Source organism: Patiria miniata, unplaced genomic scaffold (genome assembly GCF_015706575.1).
Source record: "Patiria miniata isolate m_02_andy unplaced genomic scaffold, ASM1570657v1 HiC_scaffold_12, whole genome shotgun sequence".
In the NCBI taxonomy this organism is placed as follows: Eukaryota; Metazoa; Echinodermata; class Asteroidea; order Valvatida; family Asterinidae; genus Patiria; species Patiria miniata.
In genome coordinates this window covers 3704597-3726984 of record NW_024037050.1, presented here as the reverse complement: position 1 = coordinate 3726984, position 22388 = coordinate 3704597, and the positions used below count along the sequence as shown (strand labels likewise).

At 39.8% G+C, this 22388-nt stretch overlaps 1 protein-coding gene across 2 annotated transcripts; it reads right to left on the bottom strand.

Moving 5' to 3' along the window:
• Window positions 1–348: 348 nt before the first annotated feature.
• Window positions 349–21910, bottom strand: LOC119745643 (dipeptidase 1-like). 2 transcript variants are annotated; one of them, XM_038222152.1, is made up of 11 exons: window positions 21502–21910; window positions 8917–9052; window positions 8303–8435; window positions 7053–7203; window positions 6483–6552; window positions 5937–6113; window positions 4997–5105; window positions 4332–4416; window positions 3016–3151; window positions 2597–2736; window positions 349–1827 (listed from the first exon to the last, which is right to left on the bottom strand). In XM_038222152.1, exons 1-10 carry the CDS (start codon window positions 21681–21683, stop codon window positions 2638–2640), a joined length of 1278 nt encoding a protein of 425 aa, XP_038078080.1. In that variant the 5' UTR covers window positions 21684–21910; the 3' UTR covers window positions 349–1827; window positions 2597–2637. The 2 variants fall into 2 exon arrangements, with proteins under 2 accessions (XP_038078080.1, XP_038078089.1); XM_038222161.1 differs by lacking the exon at window positions 21502–21910 and adding an exon at window positions 16528–16823.
• Window positions 21911–22388: the final 478 nt, after the last annotated feature.

Here is a 22388-nt window from a genome sequence, read left to right as displayed (position 1 = left end):
GATTTTTTTTGCTGATTTTGGTTGAAACACCATTTATATCATAGTTATGAAATATAACACGTAATATTCAGCTTGCATTTGAAAGGATGGAATGAACCAAATATAAATTGCACACCCTCACTTATTTTTAAAGTAATTTTTGAAAACGTTTTTTTCTGCGTATGTTTAAATTTTTGAACCCATCGGAAAAAAACACGTAATGAAAAATATATTGAAAAGTACAAAATGTTTGGACAAGGGTGGTGAGTGCTCATACGTTTTAAAATGTGATATACAAAAAAAAGTTTCAAAAATTAGCCATAAGTCTCATCTCCCCCCCCCCCCAAATAAAAAACAAAACGAAACGAATAAAGCCTTCACAATGCATCTACATTTCATTTATTCAAAACAGTGTCACAACAGTCATAATTCACGGAAGAGAGATGGGAGATGGTTAAAGTAGTTTTAAGAGTATATATGACAAACAATTGAGGTAAAATCTTTTAATTTTAGGTTTTGTTGATATCATTATGAAAACAACATAACACAATCTCAAATGAACATATTAAAGATGAAACAAAAATGTACATTGCTCACGATAACGATACATAAACCTATGTTCTTCCTAGAACAAAAAAAATTATCTGCTGTGTTAAGGATAGTGTGTATTGGAGCATGTTCAATTCCATGGATTCTGCTCTCACGTAAAATGATATTATCCCACTGAATTGACTGAAAGTCATTTTTATTCACCATGAATCATGAAAGCATTTATGTGTTTGGTATAGGTTTCCTTATAAGTACTGTTTCAATATGGAGTTGGAACGTTGGTATATGATATCATGGGAAAACAATTATGTTAACTAATTATGCATTGAATTCAGTGGTTTTGGCTATGCATGCATATTACATCAGTATCCAGTGCAAAGAGAAACCATTATATTATTAAAAGTAATATACACCATTTGCTTTTGCTGCAATTTTCAGAAATGGATGGATTTGGGGGTTTGTATAAATAGCAGCTATTTGTTACCCTGACCTCTTTAAATTTTGTGTTCATGGATGCTGGGAAAACTAAGAAGAAATGCTGTTCTTATAGTCTGGCTGGAGGCTAGACAGAGCAATTTATAAAAATCAGGGAACCAGACTAGCTGGCTTGCACCTGTTCACAGATGTGTAGCCGATTGTAAATAAAATGTTGACTGACTAAATTTGGTAAACTGGGGGCTGTATTTGAAAAACGATGGTCCGCTTGTCTTGAAAATGACAGCACACCAGGTACCAAAGTTTTCACAGGATGATTGAGACCATTATATACATGTACTTACAGTCAAGTAAGGTACTTCATACTAATTTGATGGGTTTTTTATTTTCTGTTTGCAAATTTTGTAAATAATACTACCTTTAAGTTTATTAATATCTACTATGCAAATGATACATACAGGATTAAAAGTGCCTTTTGAATTATACAGATATATAATGATATGAAAATGTGGTATACTGATATAAAATGAGATGAAATGTGGTCGATAGATACAATATGAAAATGAAATGTGGTATAGATATAAAATGAAATGAAATGTGGTACATGTATATAGATATAAAATGAAATGAAATGTGGAAGACTTACAATTTGATACAAAGTCAACGAGTACTGGCAAACTAACCTAGAAAAGTTGGTAGTTTTACATAGTGTGTCCTTTACTGATATAGTTTCCACGAAGAGACAGAAGTCATATAAAAGCATAGGCCTACTCATTTCATTTTGTCTATTCGTGAAAACTGTGACCAATAATACTTCAGGGATGTTGGACCGAAGAGTAAAGCTGTTTGTGAATCGTCTCTAGCCTGCATGGATGACAAGAACAATTCATGAATAGCGTTACATTACAGAACATTACAAAGTTGCCTTCATTCTAGAAAGCGACTCAAACATGTACACCCATGCTCCCAAAACTGCATGAAGCCTATTAATGAGCGCTGAGTAATGTACTTACACTTAACCCTAACAGAACTCAACCCAGCATCAAAGCCCGACGGCATGTTTTGTTGGAATCTGTCAGGATGGGTACAGTACCCTATCACTAAACCGACAGTCTTTCACATTGGGTTGGCACACCTCCAGAATCAAAGTCAGAAATATGTGTGTGCAGTTTCCCATATGGTGTTGGAATTTGCCACGATGGGTATGGTTCCTAATAAATCATGCTAGGGAGTTAGGGTTAAAAGTGCGTTCACACTGTTCTTGTTGATATGTCTACAGCAGCTCAACGGTGTTCACGGTATTCTTTTCATTGTTTGCGAAGACAAAAAAAAATCTGTTCAATGCAGATTTCCTCTGAACCACAGTGATTAATATTTAACCAGGTGATCAAAGAGGAACCAACAGGGGATATGGGGCGTTAATATTTATAAAGTCACTGCCAAAATGAGACCCCACAAAATCCCACACCAACATTAGATCCTTCACATTGCAGTCATATTGGAGGTGCCTGCTTTTGTTGCGCATGTATTCCCATGTGTAGACCTCTTGTGCATTAATTCCTAAATTAAAATGACCAAACCCCGCCCCTCAAATATAGCTGCTGAATGGAAAGGGACGCTGTAGCCTTCGTACCTTGGTCCTGGTTTGTTGTCATTACCGGGTGCCCAAGCTCATCACCCCACATAGGTTCGGCAAGTGTTATTGACCTCCCACACATTAACCCGGGGGAAGACGTCATCAAAGGGTAAAACTGCATTTTGCTGATCCCTCACCTGTAATAAGAATACAAAGAACAACTTCTTTTTCTGAACTACAAAGTAACAACAATGGCCAGTTCATGTTTTCTCTCGTGAGGAAGCATACCTGTAACAAGCAAAATGTTAACTTCAAACCAAATTTGAGGACACAAATTTGAAAAGGTAACATATGATATGGAAATGAATGTTAACTCTTCAGAGTCATTCTCAATCAATAAAAGTTTGTGCACACTCCTCTGGCCAACTTATGCAAACCCACATTCGACTATACAATCACTTATGATTGCCCCTTACTTTTTCAGTGTCTCTGAAGACTCTGAGTAGATTTTCCCCGAGAAGCTTCTTGATCTGCTCCTCTGTCCAACCCCGGTCGATGAGGGCAGCAATCAGATCCGGGAACTTGGACACATCCTCCAGCCCAGTCGGCAATCTGCATGGTGAGTTCAATCATACTTCCAAAATTAAAACTAGAAATGTACCAACATTTCTAAGGAATCCAGAGATTCATTGTTAGAACTTTTGTTGTTTTTGCTTGTGCCAGATCAGAAGGCCAACGTCCTCCATTCTACTTACTTACCGACTTACTGACTAACTAGCAGTCATTAAATATTTGTGAAATAGACTGGTTTTTGGCTTACGGTGAAGAGAGCCTGGCAGTGCTATCATATATGATTACACTGTAACGTCAATTGGCTAAATCCAGAATCCATTGTGTAGAGCATGCTTGTTGAGACTTCCAGCGAATAGCCATTGTGAATCGACAGAGTAGCGTGTTGGCTTGTGCCTTGTTACCTCCGCCGGCCAAGGAGGTTATGTTTTCATCGTGCATTGGATGGTTGGTTGTTTTGTCTCAAATTGTCTGTTAACAAGATAACTTCAAAAGTAAATGGACGGATTTGTATGAAATTTTTGTTAGGGTGGTCCTTGGTACAAGTACAACTTATTAGATTTTGGAAGTTTTCTGGGTCTGGATCCAGGATTTTTTTTTAAAGGATTGTTCACCATTTATGCGAGTTTTTCTTTTGGGTGTACTGACAATATGGCGGGGAATTGTTTAGCCTTGGCGGAGGTTTGTGCTCTCTGCGTGCTAGTTTTAACATGTAATTTAATTACATGTAACCCTTTAAAACATCATGCTGGATGTTTGTATTATACATTATTCAATTAACACGTTTAGAACAATTTTGACAATATCAAATTTCTGTGCTTTCCAAGCAAAATATGCGACAATTTCAACTAATATTGAAATCCAACATTTCTTTAAGGGAAATCCGAAACGATCGTCATTTTATTGAAATGACATCTGATTTACATTCAAAATGTTGTGGTACTACTCCGATCCCGTGATAACTTTATTTTTTATTGTGAAAAGGCAAGTAGAAATTAATGACAGCCTCATCAGTGAAAGAAACCATGTTGAATAGAGGGGACACATTCAAACTCTCCAGTGGATCTTGGGAAGGAAGTATGAAAATTGCAGACTTTGATCTTAGAATGGAAGGATGCAAATTGACCCAACCCAACAAAACTCAAGTTTCTTTTCATTGTCCTTGATTCGGGTATATTCCCCCCACCCTGGGCATTGATATTGATGTAAGCAAACTACTTACGTTCCCACTCCATCATAATCAGATCCAAGGCCAACGATGTCGATTCCTGCCCCGTTGTTTATGTCCCGGATGTGTTCGATATGTTCTGAATGAAAAAATGTAGATGAATGGAAGACATTGTGTAAGACTCACGAAATGTTCACAAAAAATACACCAAAAAAACCCACAAAAAACTGACCGATTTTGTAAGCTAGGGTTTGCGTGTGGAATACCTCCTTGCACAGCAGATTATGATAAGCGAGCAGATTCTGAGATCAGTTCTGAGAGATCAGTTCTGACCATTCTGTTTCAGTGGGCGCCTTCTATCGGGTCTTGTTTGGTAACCCGTTGTTGTATTATAAAAGCATTGAAGCAGAATTGACCAATCAACAGCTTAGTCCACATTTCTGATCGAAAAGACGTCACAGATTTCGACTCCGATTGGCTGCATGGCGCTTGGGGTCGCATACAATTTTCATTTGCTCACATTATATCAGACGTTGGTTACGGGCTCGTGACTCCGTTGGACAACGGGTGATACTCAGACTAGGGGCATGCACCTTAAGGGACAATTGTGACAGAGACGTAATTATCGATACTCGAACGTCGTGTTTGCCTTCATTCTTTAACAAAAAGTGAATTCCAACGAAAGAGGCTGAGTTTCAATAAAAAATGGAGACTCTTACCTATCACTTGAGCCATTGTGGCCTCCCTGGGGTCAGCGCTGATATTACGCGGAGGACAATTGATGTATTGAGTGTAGAAATTCACCATTACCACACCTTTCTTCTCCACCTAGAATAGCAATTCCCAAAACAACTCGGTGTTTTCACAATAGTCGGCAGTTCAAACCAAGCCTAGAGTTGGGTCTACAGACTTTTTTGACTCTTGATTGTAAAACATTCAAGCAAGTCTGTCTCGAGGAAGCGTGAACGTTTCCTCAACTGAATGGGTGACAACACGCTCATATTGCAAGAGCTATACAGCATTTCCAATCTATCCACAAGTGCTTTCAATTAGGAAACAGACATGGACATCTTGCTTTTCCTGGAAAACTTTTTGCAACATTTAGGCCTATAGAGAAAAACCTAAAGTACATGTATACTGTTCTGTCGAATTTGTTTTTTTAATTTTATTTGTAAGCCTTCATTGATACAAACTGCAGGCATTAATTCGGTTTAATAATTTATGTTGATCATAAAGATTTGTTGATACAAATTGTTTTATGTCTACTGAAAAGAGTTTGAAAAATATCAAGAGATTCGCATTCATTGAGACAATTGGTCGAATTCATGCAATCTAATGCAAAACAATGATGTTCGTCAAATATCGCAGACCAAATCTCTTCTACTGTTCTGAAGCTTATTGGCTCAATCCATTGATTGCAATGTTCTGATTGGATGGTAGGCTGAATGAAGCACCTCAGGGCACATTGTTTTTGGGGGTAACAAATTATACGATTCAAATCTTGTTGAATTTTGGTAATGATATGCCATATTGGATGCCTAAAAATTGATCCCAGGTTGCTTCACCTATAATCGTGCTGAGTATTGAATCTTGTCGTTTACTGACGCACGGTCTGCGCCAAAACCCCATCGCTCTCTGGTTGAAGAGATGTGTACTTACAACTCTACTAAGCACGGTATCGGGCACATTCCGGTACGATCCGCATACGGAGAAAGCTGAGGAATGGCTGAATATGACAGGAGCTGCCGAGATATCCAAGACGTCGTTCATGGTTGCCACGGAGACATGGGACAGGTCAATCAGCATCCCCAGACGGTTCATCTCCTTAATCACTTTCTAAGGGTCAAAGGTTATTTACATCGATGTTGTAATTTAAACTGTAGCAGGTCCTTGTGAAGGCATTAGGTTCTAACTAGGTAGTAGTTGACTGGTACCGTTAATCAATTTACTTTGGGGTTTAGTTAGCATAACGTTTCATACTGTGTTATAACATTGTCGTCCCGTATCGTATTTGGAACCAGTTGGAGTAAGTCTTTATTTTATTGTGTGGATTACAGCGTTCGACAATTTCTTTGTAATTTTCCTAGCGAAAAGCAAATTCTCGGAATTTGTGTTGCCTCGCTAGTTAGGAGCATAAGGGGGATGCCAGATTTTGCTGAGTCCAGGAGTCAGTGTTATCAACGTAAATTTGCCACACTGGCTTACCTCTCCGTAGGCCGATAGTCCATCGAGTTGTTCAGGTGTGGGTTCAAATTCCTCCCTCCAGTTGTCGGCCCTTTGTAGACGGGAAGAAACGGAAAGAAAATATGTGAACAAAGTTAGTTTTGTCCGAGTATTCAATTTGAGCAAGTGAGTAAAATCTTTAATATTACTACCCCCATAGGCCTATTTCTGGGTTATCCTCGTCTTAGATTCTGTGGGAAGTGCGCCCTCAGTGGTCGAATTGCAAAACAGTATTGATGTTGACGGACACTTAAGTGACGTTTCCTACGTTCAGGGCGGTTCACCGATCATCAGTGCATCGACCGGGTGCGTTCTAGTCACGCAAAATAGTCTACGAGATTTGAACTTCAAATGTTTTGCTTAGCTGGTTCTCTTGAGTAAAGGCCAACGACATATTCGGCAACAATCGTGCACGGAAGTCATGGACTAATAAAATTAGTTCATTAAATTCGCCTGCGTCTAATTCGGGCGGAATGCGAAACAACCCTTCTTATTGACAAAAATACCCTGGACTGCCTCATTGGTGAGTGTTAAATTGGTCACATGACTTACCATGGGGTATTGCAGCTATGCGTAATTGTCATGTACCGCGTTCCGAGTTCGTAGAGCATGCGCAGTACGCCGAGATTGCTGTCAATGTTGTGACCGCCTTCTACGCCAATGAGGGATGCAACTTTACCATTTCCATGGGCTTCCACGATCCCTGTAACAATTCACCATAAAAACAATGTTTTGAATCGAGAAATGAATTAGTTTTCTTTTTCGGAATTAGCTGCAAACCTACTCTCCACAAACTGCGGGAGTTATAAACACTATGGTATATATTTAGGGGCATGGTTCATCTGTGCTTATACGTAAGGCTGTATGCCTTTTAAGCACACATTTTGAATTTCAGATTGTATTACAGTTTGAAGGTACGGCCAACGGTTATAGGCCCAATGACTTTGGGTTTGGTTTTCTTAATTTCGTTATGGTACTAAAACTCAACTTATAAACAAAGCATCAAAGAAAATTTCCTGGCGTGCTTTTAAATCTACAAATAACACCGTACAAAATGATTGAACTAAATAAATTAAACCCTGTCCGCATAGTAGTTTAATGGCTTTGTGACGTACTTGTATCACATTATAAGCCGACTACGATGCCTAGTATACCATACCATGTGATTCTGACTGTTACAACAGTTCTTTGTGCACGCAGTGCTATTGTTTTGACCAAGCTTTATAGACTTGCTTGTGGACAAACTGATTTTTTGACCGTTTCTCTGTAAATGGCCGCCATGTCTTAATTTAGGCTTTATTTTCAATGCGTTTTTTAACCATATGCCACCTAGACCTTTTAGTTTAAGAATTTGTCCCGGATTTTGAGAAATCTGCATCTGAAAAAGTAAAAACAAATTGGGGCCACCCTGTATAAAGGGAGTTTTCTCACCCTTTATAGTCTTATTTCAGACTTTTTACACCAAGTTTGAGGAATCATGAGTTATGTTTGCATTTAGGGGCGGTTTCTTGATTGATAAACTGCCAACAAACAACCTCTAAAAACTCTTTAGACTTGCATTGTTGCACTTATAACCTGTAACCATTAATTGCATCGTCTTTCCAATGGGACGTAAAGGTCACGTGTGTTGTGTAATGCAATGCACGTTAAAGAACCCAGTGACACTTATTGCTAAGAGAAAGGGTTTGCCCCTGTGTTTCTGGCCTCCGGTTAAAACTCCCATGCGGAGTATTTAGGAGAAGAACCAACCAAGAGCCAAGAAGTAATTTAAATGTCAATCACGGTTGTTTTTTTTTGCTTACCGTCGGCTGTAGTGACAAACTGGAGGTATTTATTGTATTTAGCGCACATGCGCTTAATGACGTCAATCTGTTCCAAGATGTGCATGACGGCGTCCTTGTACTGTGCACCGCATGACGTGTAGGCTGCCCAAAACTAGAAAAAGAAACGGATCGAAGTTATATTTTTTTTCCCCAGAAAATCATCAACCCCCTTGAAATGTTCAAGAAAGTCTAGAAACCAAACGGAATTCAAATCATGACTTGTGCATGGGAAGTTACATGCCTGCGGCTCGACCACCACGTTGTAGCCGCGTTTTCGCAATTCCACTTCTCAGCTGCGAGTAAGGATGATCAGCCGCCCAAATTAATATTATTACAATGGGTAGAGTTATTAATTTCATATCAACCAAGCTTGAGGTGTCACAGTTTGATAAGGGAAAATTGCACATTATATAGAACTGCCTTACCTCCTTGCAAGTGTCCGACCAAGTGTCCAACCATTTGTTTTATGTCAATGCATGCACTTACAAATGTAATGAACTTATAATGATCTAGCAAAAAAAAGTTGATTCAGATCCGACTTTCGTACATTGGGCAATGTAGTGGCAAACGCTAACTTGAGGTGCCTAACTTACTTGACCGCCCACTTTACCAGCTTGCAGACGTGGAATATCGGTGTGCAGTGTAGTGTGGCTGAGATCGGCAGTCAAATCCACTGTCTCAAGACTGTTATTGTATAGACTCTTCAGTTGCCATGGCAAGTCATTATGTCTACGGAAACAAAATGGGAAAAAATGAAAGTTAACAAATGAAATGCCGAATAAAATGTTTCAAACTCATTAAAGATGTTCTTGAGAAGGTATTTAATTCACGCTGACGATTAATTTGTAAACGGTTTTATAAACCACAAGAAGACCCTTTTTCGAGGCACAGTAAGGACCGGTATCAAACTTCGGTCGTATCTAACAATAAGCCAAATTGAGGATTCAATCGCCCATGTGCCAACTCACCTTAACAATATATTTTTTTGGAAACAAAATACGTCACGTTCGCCAATTGAAAGAACGCCGAGTTTAATCTTTTCCGAATTTAACACACAGTTTCAACGTCATGTAATCAACTATGCGATACTGTGGCGGATTTCTCCCGAACCCATATTCCTCGGGCCGTTGACTTACAAAGCAGTCTCAAGGCTAAGGGATGCAAGTTCGTTTTGGTGGAAATATACCGCCGAGTTTTGGAAACATCGTTCGTTCTAGGGGTGGTCTTCTTTGCACTGCAAAAAAATGCTGGGTAAATGAAAGCTGGGCAACTTCATTTCGGCATTTGTTGGACAATTTCACCGCAACAAATGGATACAATTTTCAGTAGGGTAAGTAGCATGTTGACCAAGAGCATGCTGACCAACATTGGTCAAATCATAATTTCTATGACATGGGCAAACGTTGTCCATTTATTGGGTATCTATTAAATGGTTTGATAAACTTACTAAACAAAGTTGAGCAAAACAACTTTTTCCCCACAATGTTGGGAATTTTTACACTAGAGAGGGCACTTTTGCTAATTTTGAAGTGAAGTGTTATGGGCAAGCCGGCCATATATCAGCATTTTTCGCTCGCGAAATGAGTCACGGTGGCGGAAGATTTGTTGCGAGAATGGGGGCTGTCGGACCTGAGTGGTAAATATTTGGGTAAGAAATCAGTGTTCGTGTTTCCCAGATAATTAAGAAGCTGAGATAACTTTTATGTATGACTTTATTCAGAATGCTAATCGTCGCATGAATGGGGTATAGGCCCAGCACATTTCAGGCCCATAATTATGTACGTGTAGCCTACATGTACACGAGGTAGACCTAGCCTACATACGATACAATGTCACAAGCATAGGTAACAGTTATGTAGATATCGTTGGTGTTGCCATTTCATCTCTCCTATATTGTACTGTTGAACATAAATCTCAGTGCAATGAGAAATTTGAGTTTGATTTAAAACTATTGCAGGTTTGTAAATAAAGTGGACGGATCATTGCGAAACAAAGGTTTCCACAAACACTGGAAATAATTCCTGCCCAACGTTTTTCAGAAAATAAAATTTCTCAAAAAGGTGAGAAAATTTCCTACCCAACACATGGGCAAAATAAATGCCTGAAAATGGTTGAATATTTATAACCTTCTACTGGACGTGAGGCCATATGTGCACTCGTTCACATGTTCAAATTAACACATCGTTTGAACACTCCCTTGCCTTTGTTCCATGCATGCTTTACATAGATTTTAATTAGGACTCTCAGTGCATTTTTCCCACTTGCTAGATTTTTTTGGTGGTGGTGGGGGGTGCGATTTGGCTACTTGAAGTTATTCAATTCAGTGATTTCTTAATTTTCATATTTTGTCTTGTTTGACTTTTCTTTTCATGAAGGACATTTTACATATGCCAACATAATTATGTGGACATCATTGATGAGACAAAACCAGCTCTATACGTGCTAGTGTACAGCAAATCTGTGAGAGCCAACAGACGTGTTTGTGATATCGAGAAACGGGCTTTACCACAGCAGTCTCTTTATGAAGGCCATCAATGTCCCATAAATTGTAACAAAAAGCTATCATCGTTATTTGAATTTTGTTTCATTTTTTTTGAACATGCTGTCTTGATTTAAATTATATTTAATTCTACAGTAATTGAAACACCGAGTCATCAATAACTAATATTGTCAGTTGATCAAGGGCAATTTGCGGATTGAATTTTAAACATCTCTTTGAAAATCGTATTTAAAAAAATCAGCCCACAAATGAATATATCCTTCACAAATGTAGAGTGCCAGATACATTGGTTAAATGCCTTATATGATTAAAGACATGCTTGATACTATGATAGCAGTTCATTAGACAAATATAGACTCAAAGCCAAAAATTAATGGGGGAGTGTTTACACCCATGTTACCCTGAGAAGTATCTACCATTGTGCACATAAAGGACCTAATTCCAATTTCAAACATAATTTTGAACAGTTTGAATTGTAGCAGAATGCAATCATCGTTAGCTGACATTTTTTTTCTTCAGAACATGCTTGATTTGAGTTAAATTCAATTATGTAGTAATTGAAAACCAAGTCATCAACATATGTTTAAGAGCATGTTGTCTTGATTCGAGTTATATTTAATTCTGAAATAATTATACACCAAGTCATCAACGTATTATTGTCAGTTGATCAAGGGAAACTTTGCACATTTAATTTTAGTCATCTTTTTGAAAATCGTATTTTAAAAAGATCATTTTTAAAACACAATCATGTAGCGTGATCAACTCCCCTTCAAATGCCTTAAAGGGTTGCTTCAAAGTCTTAAGTTTAAACGTATTCAAAAGTGTTCAAAAGTTTGCTTTTGATGATGATGTTTGTAATAAAATTTAAAAACCAGGCCTCGCTTCAAAGAATTTCTCCAAAAAGTCAATGGTCAAAAAACGACCAAAAATTGAAAAGAAAATGAAAGATGACATGTTGATCGTAATTTTTTTTTCTGTGCAGTCTGAACACCTGTGAGAGTTCTGAGTATTTTAAAAGAATTTTGAAGTATGAACATTTACCACTGGTGTCTATGGGCAATTTTAAACCGGGTGTACCCTGTTATAGACTTACAAAATGGCTGCCGCGCCACGCATGCTTTATGCCGCGACAGTGGTCTTTCAACGTCAGTGGTTTTTCATTGAACATTGGTAGCTTTTATGCGCATTCCCCATGGCGTTAATTGAGTTCCAGCTCCTCCCAACCCCCAATCACCCCCTACTTTTTGTTCTCGTATATATTGCTGTAATCGGCCGATGACGTATCGGACCTTTGGATATTTGTATTTGTTGCAGATCTGCCCTTGGTTACCCCTTTGAAAATGCTTTTGCCTCCCTCAGTTCCGCCCACTGAAAACCACTGTCGCGGCATGGCGCATGCGTGGCGCGGCAGCCAATTTGTAAGTCTACACGGTGCACTCCAGTATACAATTTCCCTAGACACCAGTGATATATGCCCATACTGAATTCGAAAGTGTCTCTGGCAAAGTTCGTGCTAACCTCTTGCACTTTCTACACCACAAGTAACACACAACAATGTTAGGGGGGAATTTCCCTAAATTGTGCTAGTCCATATACCAGCTTGTATGTACATCATGTATGTCGCACCATAATTCCCAACCTTCGAACCTTATTGAACTCTCTGGATGCAGATTGCGGATGTATAATTTATTGATGACGTTAACCAATTTATAACTTTAAGACGCACTAAGGACCATTTCTCAGAAGCAAACGCAGTAATACCAATATCATAAACGGGTTTTATTTGCAGGGACACTGTACTAATAGGTGGGCTTCATTTTCTGGATGGATACTTAGGTTTTTAAGGATAAAAAGCCGCCTTGTTGACTTCCAAATTCTGAGGGGGGGGGGGGGGACAAGGGGTCGGGGCGGGGCGAGGGCGGCGGCCCGGACCTCTTGTTACGCCACTGAAAAGCAATGTGTTAGCACACTACTATACGTTCTTTAATTGGCAAGGCAATGCAGCCCTTGTAGGCCATTTTACAGGGTTTTTTTCAAATTGCATGCTGTGGTCACGTGCCAACTTCCAGCAAGCTGTTCTCTTCTGCTCTGCATGTGTATCTCCTGAAATCACCGGACACATGCACAAACTGTTTAACGTGGGCAAAACAACGGGCAAAATGTGACGTTTAATTTTTGAGATGCCTGTCGGTTGCATGATCTGTAGTATGATCAGTTGTAAATGAACCATGTTGTGCTAACAATGTTTCTGATTCCAAAGTCAATCAGAAATACATATATAGCTCCATGTTTGTACATATAGCTCCATGGTAATACGAAGTTCGAGGGTTATGCTATCTATTGGTACAGGCTAATACATGATGTGTGATTCCTTATCAGGTGGCTAACTTTATCTCGATAATCTCGGCTTTATAGTCACTGAATCAACAGAACGTTCTTATCGCAAGATAAATATTTGCAGGGTACGTGTTCCCACCAGAAGCGGCCATCACGAACGCAGGCATTTTACACAGTACCACAATGTACCTGGATAATATCCCTGTAATATAGATAAAGTAGTAAGATAAAGCATAGAGCTATGGATAAAGATGTAGTACGGTTTTAACATGCAACCATAGAGCAAGGAACTCCGATTGCTTTATGATGAAATAAATCTCTTTTGTGAGGTTCTGAAAAGAACCGGGGGAAACTCAACGTTTCGGACAGTACGCTCTGCCCGTCGACGCGTCAAGAGATACAAAGTGTTATGCATTATAGCAAGAAGCGGTAGTATAATAGCTGCGATCGTCAATATAAAAGTAGGTGTTACTGATTCAAGTCATTTTGAGATTCCGTCCTCCGTGTTTCAGTAAACTTGGGCGTTGCCGTAACGTTGACATATTTAAAATGATAATTAGAACGCCTTCTTCATAAGTTTGCTAAAAACATGGGTACTTCATTTTCAATGTTCATGTACGCTTACATTTTCATGTAAGCTTACAAGCTCAACTGACAAACTGTAGCGAGACCACATCTATAGTTTCCTCTTAAAGGGGTCATGAAATGAATTTTCCGAGGAATTCATTTTGTGCAATTTTTTACTCCTCTTAATTGTATGGAAACTATTTGACATCCCTTTTTGGTTAATCTTATTGAAAAGTACACTTATTTAAACATTAAAAATTGTCAATGTTTCTACGGACAACTGAGGGTGCTGCTTCTGTGATATCATTTCAAGAAGATACTGTTCAGTTTAGGGGTTTTCTGTTCCAATTGTGAACCCAAAAATTTGCTAATTGAAAACGTTTGTGAGACAAGTTTGCACACTGGCTTACTGCCATGCACTGACACAATACCGAATCACCAAAGAAAAGAATATCCATAACAGCAAAATATCCAAAATTCTGGCAACTTTTGGTGCTTAACTAGCTGTAACATTGAGGTTTCTCCTTGAATCACACCTTTGCTCAAGAATATGAACATTTGTATTAGCATGAGAAACAAAAAAGGTACCAAAATATCATTCAGAATGGAAAAAAAAAACCGAAAATTGAAAATAAGGTTAAATGGGACAAAAAGGTGCATTTTCAAGGATTGCATAACAAAATCTTTGCATGGGCCCTTTAAGGGGGATCAAATCCGAATTGCCAACTCGCTCTTTATATTTGCTGTGCAAACTTTCGGAGCACTATACCTACAATATAAATCTGATCTGGGTTTGGCCAAGTGACAGAGTTCAATAAGGTTGACCAATAAATATTAGCTTTGAGAAGGTGCGTATGAAATATTAGGGTCACAGTCACACACGAAAATAAACGAACATGGAATGTGCCTTTTAGCAGGTGTGTTTTGTTTCGAGGTAGACTAAGTCATATACCTTCTTGTTATGCTGCAGCGTGGGACATATACATTAAACAGAAAAAAAACTTAGATGAAGTACTAGATACTCACACCAACAACTATTCCATTGACAAAGATCACAAAACTACTAAAACTAATTTGAAAATTGTATCGGAGATATACCAAGATCCTGACGTGTATGCTTCGTAAGTTTTGTACATTCTGTATCTGTATGGCTACGTTGCAGAAACCTATTCAGGCATTATCGCAACGGAGTACTGGGAGTTATGTCTATTATTAGATGAATGAAGTACATGAGAGATATGAGACCCATTATGTGGCACCAGGGCTTACAAGGTGCTGCGGCCACTGCCAGAACACCGGGGCGAACCCCTTCTCTTAGCGACAAGTGTTACTGGGTTCTTTAACGTGCATTACACAACACACGGGACCTACGGCTTTGCGTCCCATCCGAAGGACGAAGCAATAGTGGTAAAGTGCCTTGCTCAAGAGCACAAGCACCATGTTCCCACGGTCAGGATTCGAACCCGTGTACCACAGCACACGAGTCGAACACCGTAACCAATGGACCACAGCACCCCTCAATTAAAAGACAAAACTGCATTGAAGAGAACTCTTTTGTGAACCTTATGCAGGGTAGACCTTACTGTTATTGAAATCTGGTGACTTGTATTTTTTGTGGAAAATACAATAAGAGAGAGTCTTTGTCACTCCTTAGCGATTCAACAATGTCATATTTCACTCAGTTGCAGGAGTGCGACAAAATTCATTCGTTTTGTCTTTTTTGTTTTACCAGATTCATTAAACAAAACCCGCACCATATTGCTAGTTCTAACATTCAGGGGGGGGGGGGGAGGGAGAAAGGAATGAATATTTGGTTATGGCCATACAGGGTGAGTAAAAAAACCCCGAAAAACCCAAATGTTGGGACCTTATTTGTTAGTGACGTTCTGCATGTAGCGCCTTCAATATCTAGGATATGAAAGCCCATTGCATAAGCTTCTAAGAATCATTCAAATCATTCATGTTTTTTTCACGCTACGGAAGTTGAAACACAAACAGCGTTTTAAACTTCTGTCCACGGATCACCAAAAAAGGTAAGTGTTCTTTCAGCAACACGAAAACAATTGACACACATCCCTGAATTGTTTTCGTTTTGCTGAAAGAATACTGACCTTTTCTGTGATTCGTGGACAGAACTTTGTTGTTGTTGTTCTTTGACTCGCCCTGTATAGTATTTTTTATGTTACCAAAATAAAGTTGGGTCCTGCTTCATTTTGAGACTCATTAAAGCATTCGAAATCATCGGTGACAGACCTGGGAACCGAAATGGCATTGTGTATAAAATAGATACACTTAAAAATCATGATGAAGACACGAACTCAGAACATCAAAGTTCCAATAAGCCATTTGCCAGTGACCTATACCCTTTGAGATATAAATTTGAAAAACAATCTGGTACAATGACATGCTCAGAATGCTTGGCACAGTTTAACTTTGAATTCCCCAGACCAAATTAGACACTGTTGCTATCACATGATTCGGGGCAAGCTCTTGCATAGTTAAGTAAGAGACGCTCAGCACAAATTGTTCACAATGGGTGGGAATGGCACAAAAAAAGACACCAGACCATGCCGGAGCTGGGGGTTGCTAGCTTAAGGCTTGCCCTGAATCACGTGATAGTAACAATCTCTTTGGTCGGGAGAATGCAAAGTTAAAACGTGCAAAGCATTGGATTATAAGTCAGCGTTCCAGATTTTATTCAAATTTAATTCGCAAATGGCTTATTTGATGACTCTATAATTGCGGCCTTTCTCCGTGCTATAACCATGGAGGTAGAATACCAAGGTCCGCCCGAGCTTACCCATCAATGAGAGGCGTCTCCGACATGTACTGTTTGGCCAGTTCTTGACTAGTCGCAGCAGCTTGCCGGTTACTCAGTGCAACAGGTACCGCAATCGCCACAGCGACTGCACACACAACAAGTGCGCCCACCACCACCATGATAATGTAATGTTTCCGTGTCAGATCCATGTTTCTTGCCTCGGTTTCTTGTCCCGGTTCCGAGATGTTTCCTACGCAAGCTCACGAGAGAATAAGTCCCTCGCACCTTTCGGTACACCTTTTTAATGCGCTTATGTTGGCAGATCTAAGGTGATCCCGTGACAGGTACAAAGTGCATGTATACAAACATTCGCTCGTACCCCCGCCCTGCAAACAGGACGCTGGGATACTCTGATGAGCTTCACAGAATCTTGTGAAGGAAGTGGCCTATGACCCATGTATAAAGCATCTGGCTGCAGCTGTTCAAGCCCACAGTTAGACAATGTGCGCAAATGCTATCCGAAAACTTCCCGTAGAAATGCACACGTTCCATACCGGTTGTGATTTCTTTTTCATTGCGGACCATGTGGACAAAATTGTGAGCGTCGCATAATGCAATCCGACTGTTTGTGATTCGAAACGGAGCCTGAGCAAGTGACGGGAATAAATTGTAAAGTTACAACACAGATAGGTTTTAAAGAATTTCCTACATTATTACGTTTTTCAATGAAAAAAAAATCTCTAAACTGGAATAAAAGAGTAATGAATCAGTCTTAACGGCCGTTTAAAACCTTGCAGAGTCATGACCGTGATGACGCGCAGGTCACATTGGGCACGCAGAATCCAACCAATCAGAGCGTGAATTTATCAGAGTATCCCAGCGCTAGCGTCCTGTTTGCAGGGCGGGGGTACGAGCGAAGTACAAACATAGTTATCACGTACTTAAGCGGTAAAAGTCAGCCAAATCACCGTACATCATTTCATAGTAGGGGGCGCTGTTTAAGATACAGACATATGTATTGTCAGTGCCTAATTCCGCACCCTGAACAAAATACAAAATGCAACGGCTACCACTAATGTGCAGCTTGTGTGGTGATGACTTTCAATTTTCGCTGAATTAGAAAGTGTCCGGGGCAACTATCAATAATAAGAGGGGCACTACTTTTCAATATTTTGAAACCTATGCAATTGAAATGCTTGAATGTTGCCTTCGTGGAGACACTGGCGATTTTGCCAACTGGTTATGGTAAGAGTAGGTTTTTTGATAGCCATGTGTTCAACTGTCATACATGCGCGAAGCTGTAATCATATTAAGAAATAAACAAGTATACTGCGCACGCGCAGAGGTGATCCAATCAATGGCCTTAAATAGCAACTAGCTGCCGGTCCCCATATTTTAGGGGGGGGGGGCAGTCTTTTTTCCTACGGTTTTCTTTTAACCATACACTTCGGCACTTTGGTAAATCCGATCGACTTCAAACTTAGCACACGTATAGGCAACCACCCGAAGATTTTTCGTCACAATGACGTAAGGCCAAAAAAAATAAGTCTCCGGTTTCTGGTATGGAGCTTGCCCAAAAAGTGGTGCGGCGACGCGGCTTTTTTTTTTTACCTGACTTTTTTGCTTCAAATGTCAGCTGATGACTGCAAATGGTGCCCGACTAAACTTAGTGAAAATATATGGGAGTCCAGAGAGGCCACATAAAGCTTATTCTCGATCATAACCCCATCTAAAAACACGTTAAAATTGTGCAGCAGCAGGATTCCAGTCAAACCAGTGAGTTTGGCGGTTTTGAGACATCATCTTTCATTGAAAAAAAACCTTTTTCATTTTGCCGACGCGCATGGCTACGGCAGGGCGCGCGCATACCAGAAACCGGAGACTTTTTTTTTTGGCCTAATCAGGTGTCAAGTTACGTCACTTTAAACGTGCATTTTGTAGCTATGACTTTGTACATGTTCGAAGCTCATTGTCAAGTCATTACAAATCATGACTACAAGGGTCCCCGGAGGCCGGGCGGTATGGACTGCAGAAAGGTCGTAAAGTTAATTCTCAAAAGAGTTAGGCACCTAACTCCCGTACATAATGGTTGATTTGACATTACTTTCACTTTGTTTTCTGGACTTTGGCCTTATTCATATGTTTTATGGTTTAATTGATCTAATTTCAGTTTTGCTGTTAGCACATGTAATAGTTAGGGAGTTGCTTGTTCTTCAAGTCTTTTGTCTATTTGCTTGAAATATCTGGACCATGCACCTGTTGGTAGTTTCAGTGGACAAAACAATATGTAGGCATACCTGTATGTGTGAGAATCCCAGAACAAAGATTTCCTCATGGTAGCTATATTAAGTTGGACTGATTTGAACATTAATATAATCTATGTTCCTGACGTAAACATCCGAAACAGCTTGTGTTAGTACCTAAACATATTTCTAGTTTTGTATTATAATACCTAGGAATTAGTTACTATTGACCCCGGTCGAGGAATGGCATTCGCCCCATGTTGTATTGCATGCACCACACACAGAAACGTTTCTGCGCGTTACTAGGCTCACTATAGTACACATGACATGCAAGCTGTGTGATACGTGTGACATGAATATTCATTTGTCTCCTGATCCTTTACCAATCAGACTGTTCCAGCCGAATCTGATAGCAAGTCCCAGAATTGTTTTTAAAAAAAGCCTAGAACATATTAGTTTTTTACTTAATTTTACAAAATCGGTTAGAAATCATTCTGACAAAACTTCTAGCAAGAAAGGGTATCCCCGTGCAAAATGCAACTTAGAAGGGTCACCGAGGGGTCCGGAATTAATCTCAAAGACAAAATGGCGAACTTTCATGGTTCTTGGTTCTTGGTTGGTTCTTCTCCTAAGGAATCCGCATGGGAGTAATAACAGGAGGCCAGAAACACCGGGACAAACCCCTTCTCTTAGCGATAAGTGCATGTTACTGGGTTCTTTTACGTGCGTTGCATTTAACACACGGGACCTACGGCTTTACGTCCCATCCGAAGGACGAAGCAATAATGGTTAAGTGCCTTGCTCAAGGGCACAAGTGTCCACCCGGCGGGCTCGAACCCACGCCACTGTTGCCTCTGAAACACCAGAGCATGAGTCCGGTGCTCTTAACCGCTAGGCCATGACACTCCCTTTCGGGCTCATCGACGACTTGATTTCAAGTCTACTATTGTATACATTCGTCCACCAAAACATAGAGCAAGCAACAAACGTTGCTTACATGGCTTCGCGAAATATAGATATGAATGGGCCGTTAAGGCGCGATGCTCTACAATGCCATGCAGGAGTCGCGGGGGGGGGGGGGGTAGGAGGTAGGAGAGGGGGCCTCTCCACCCCCCCCCCCCCCCCCCCAAAAAAAAAGGGGGGTAGGAAAAGGAAACGAGCAGACATGGGGCTAATCAAATTATGTTAATTTAATGTATATTAAACAACATAAAGGTTTTTTTTTTAACAAAGCGTGGCGTGATGTCTAGCAGCCCCTGTTGATTTGCCCACGGCTGGTGATTTTTCTATGGTGAGTGATTTGCGCCCCCCCCCCTCTAGAAAAAAATCCTAGCGACGCACATGATTGTGTCAAGATGATGTTTATTTGTTTATTCTGGTTAGCATTTAAATTAGGTTGAAGGCTGCGATGCTTGACTGACAGCACGTGGCTTTCTGCAAAGGAACACCTGTTTCAGACACTGTTTTTTGTTTGGGGAAGGAGGGGGTGGATTTCGTCTGTATATAAACATGGATTTATGTGTTTTATAGCTCCATGGTATAAATCACTACCGTACAAACTACAATAGGCAACTGTGTCACATCAGTAAGCTTTGAAGTCAACACTTGTGTCCGTTAAAGGCACTATAATATGATCATTTGCATTTATCCCAAAGTGAAGTAACCTACCGAATTATTATCAAAAACGTTACTTGGATTAAAGATAAAACTGGCACTTTTGGTACTAAACGCCCTGTGAAATTATTCCGTCTGGATTGTTGTCATGTATAAGAAGAAATCTAGCAATGTAGGTGATTTCCAACGATCAGTCAATTCAGATACATGTACATGTATATCGTGTTTCGTTAATCGTGATCAAACGGTTGTGCATCATTGTTTGTTTTTCACTGTGTTTTCGAAAAGGGTAATAATAGCTAAAACGTCAACAGGTTATATGTTTTGCACTTTGTTCTTTGGATTTTAAGTGGTGTTATTATGGGATAAGATGGTGAAAAGCAATTATCCTATTTGCCGGTTAATTAAAGGATGAAAATGACACTTTTTTTCAGACTGGCATATTCCAGTGTCACGCCAAAGCTTATTATTTCGAGCATTTGAATGGACAGATTGAGTAGGCTACATGAAGTTCGAATTTGTCGAAAGATAGACTGTTGCCGGTCATTCGGAAAGACTCCAGAGTCCAGTCAACATAATATGGTCAGTGGAAAATTAATGCATTCAACTCCCTCTCCCTATCCTTTTTTTTTTTAATGTTGCCCCCAAAATCGCTTTTGTTTTTAAACTGCTACATTTTAAAGCAGTACCAAAGTTATCTTTTTTTTATGAGACATGGAACAAAAAAAAAATCCGCCGAGGTTTAGTAAAAATATGGAATGTTTAATTTAAAAATTTCGAAATATTTGCGACCGGACAATAATTTAGGACAATCCTTCATGCATTTTTATGTGTTTTTTTTGTGTAAAAGCAACGCAAAATAAAGTGCATTTTCAGAGGGTCAAAAATTTCCAAATTAGAAAAAAAGTGGAGCCAACTGGAAAATTTGTTTGGCGAAACAAAAGTCGAATATGTTGTTGACCATGCATATTACTTAGCACGAGCAGAGCAACTTTAATTTCGCCTGTGTTAAACTTAAAATTGATCTTCTTGGTTGGTCGACCAATGGAGGTGGAAATACATGGGACACAAGCCTGAAACGTGTGGTCAGACAACAGCTACAGCGGAAATTTCCCATTGCTGATGATCTGATATTAAGTGGAATGTATTTACTCACCCGTCTATCAGCGGTGTTTCGGCCAAGTATGCCATCGCTTTATCCCTGCTTGTCATCACACCCTCGGCCGAATCTTGACTATTGACTACGGGGACGGCGATGGCTACGACTACCACACTTATCACGAGCAAAGAAACGAGAAGTAGGCCTGCACCAATGTAATGTTTCCGATTGAGCGACATGACTGTAGCTTCTGTATGCGGGTGTCTTCTTGACGCTCGACTCCTATAGCAAGCTGTCGGTAACTAGTCTGAACCCAAGCAAAACCACGACACAACAACAATGTCACAAGCATCGTTTGTGAAACACTGCATGTGACGTGTGACCTTCGTTATCTTCTGTTGCGCCCCTAGGCGCTCCTTGTCTTCATTAGAAGCAAACTCACCCTGTGCGAGTACCACACCCTTGGTTGTAAATGTGATTGATATATAGTTTGCGGCCCGCTAACTTGGGCAACAAGGCACCACTCAAACTCTTACGTAAGCCAGCGGGACCTTTTTTCAATAAGGGACTGTGCACGTAGTCGAACCACTTTTCAACTAATGTTAGCATTGCCAATTTGCCATATAGGTTCACGAGCTGACGTCAGTTCAATAATTGTGTAGGCCTAGCCACTATCCTTGGATGAAACAATTAGCGTCAATTATAACTGCCGGTCATTTGTTGGTATTACTAATCCCAATGAAATTGGTACCAGTATCTTTATCAATCTCAAATTATGCCATATATTCCATTCAGTGCATGTCATTTTCTCTACAAAAGTAATTATAATAACATTCTTTTTGTATTGAATAATAGTTTAGCAATGAACTTTATAAGTAAAAAAATAACTCAAATACCAGGACGAAAAAAGTGAAGGCAAGACACAAAGAGGCACTTCTAAATTA

Coding starts and splice junctions, on each gene's coding strand:
- LOC119745643 (XM_038222152.1), bottom strand. CDS start 21,683: ATGTCGCTCAATCGGAAACATTACATTGGTGCAGGCCTACTTCTCGTT. Junction 9,053..21,501: donor GAAACACCGCTGATAGACGG/GTGAGTAAATAC, acceptor TTGTTTCCGTAG/ACATAATGACTTGCCATGGC. Junction 2,737..3,015: donor TCTTCAGAGACACTGAAAAA/GTAAGGGGCAAT, acceptor TTCTTATTACAG/GTGAGGGATCAGCAAAATGC.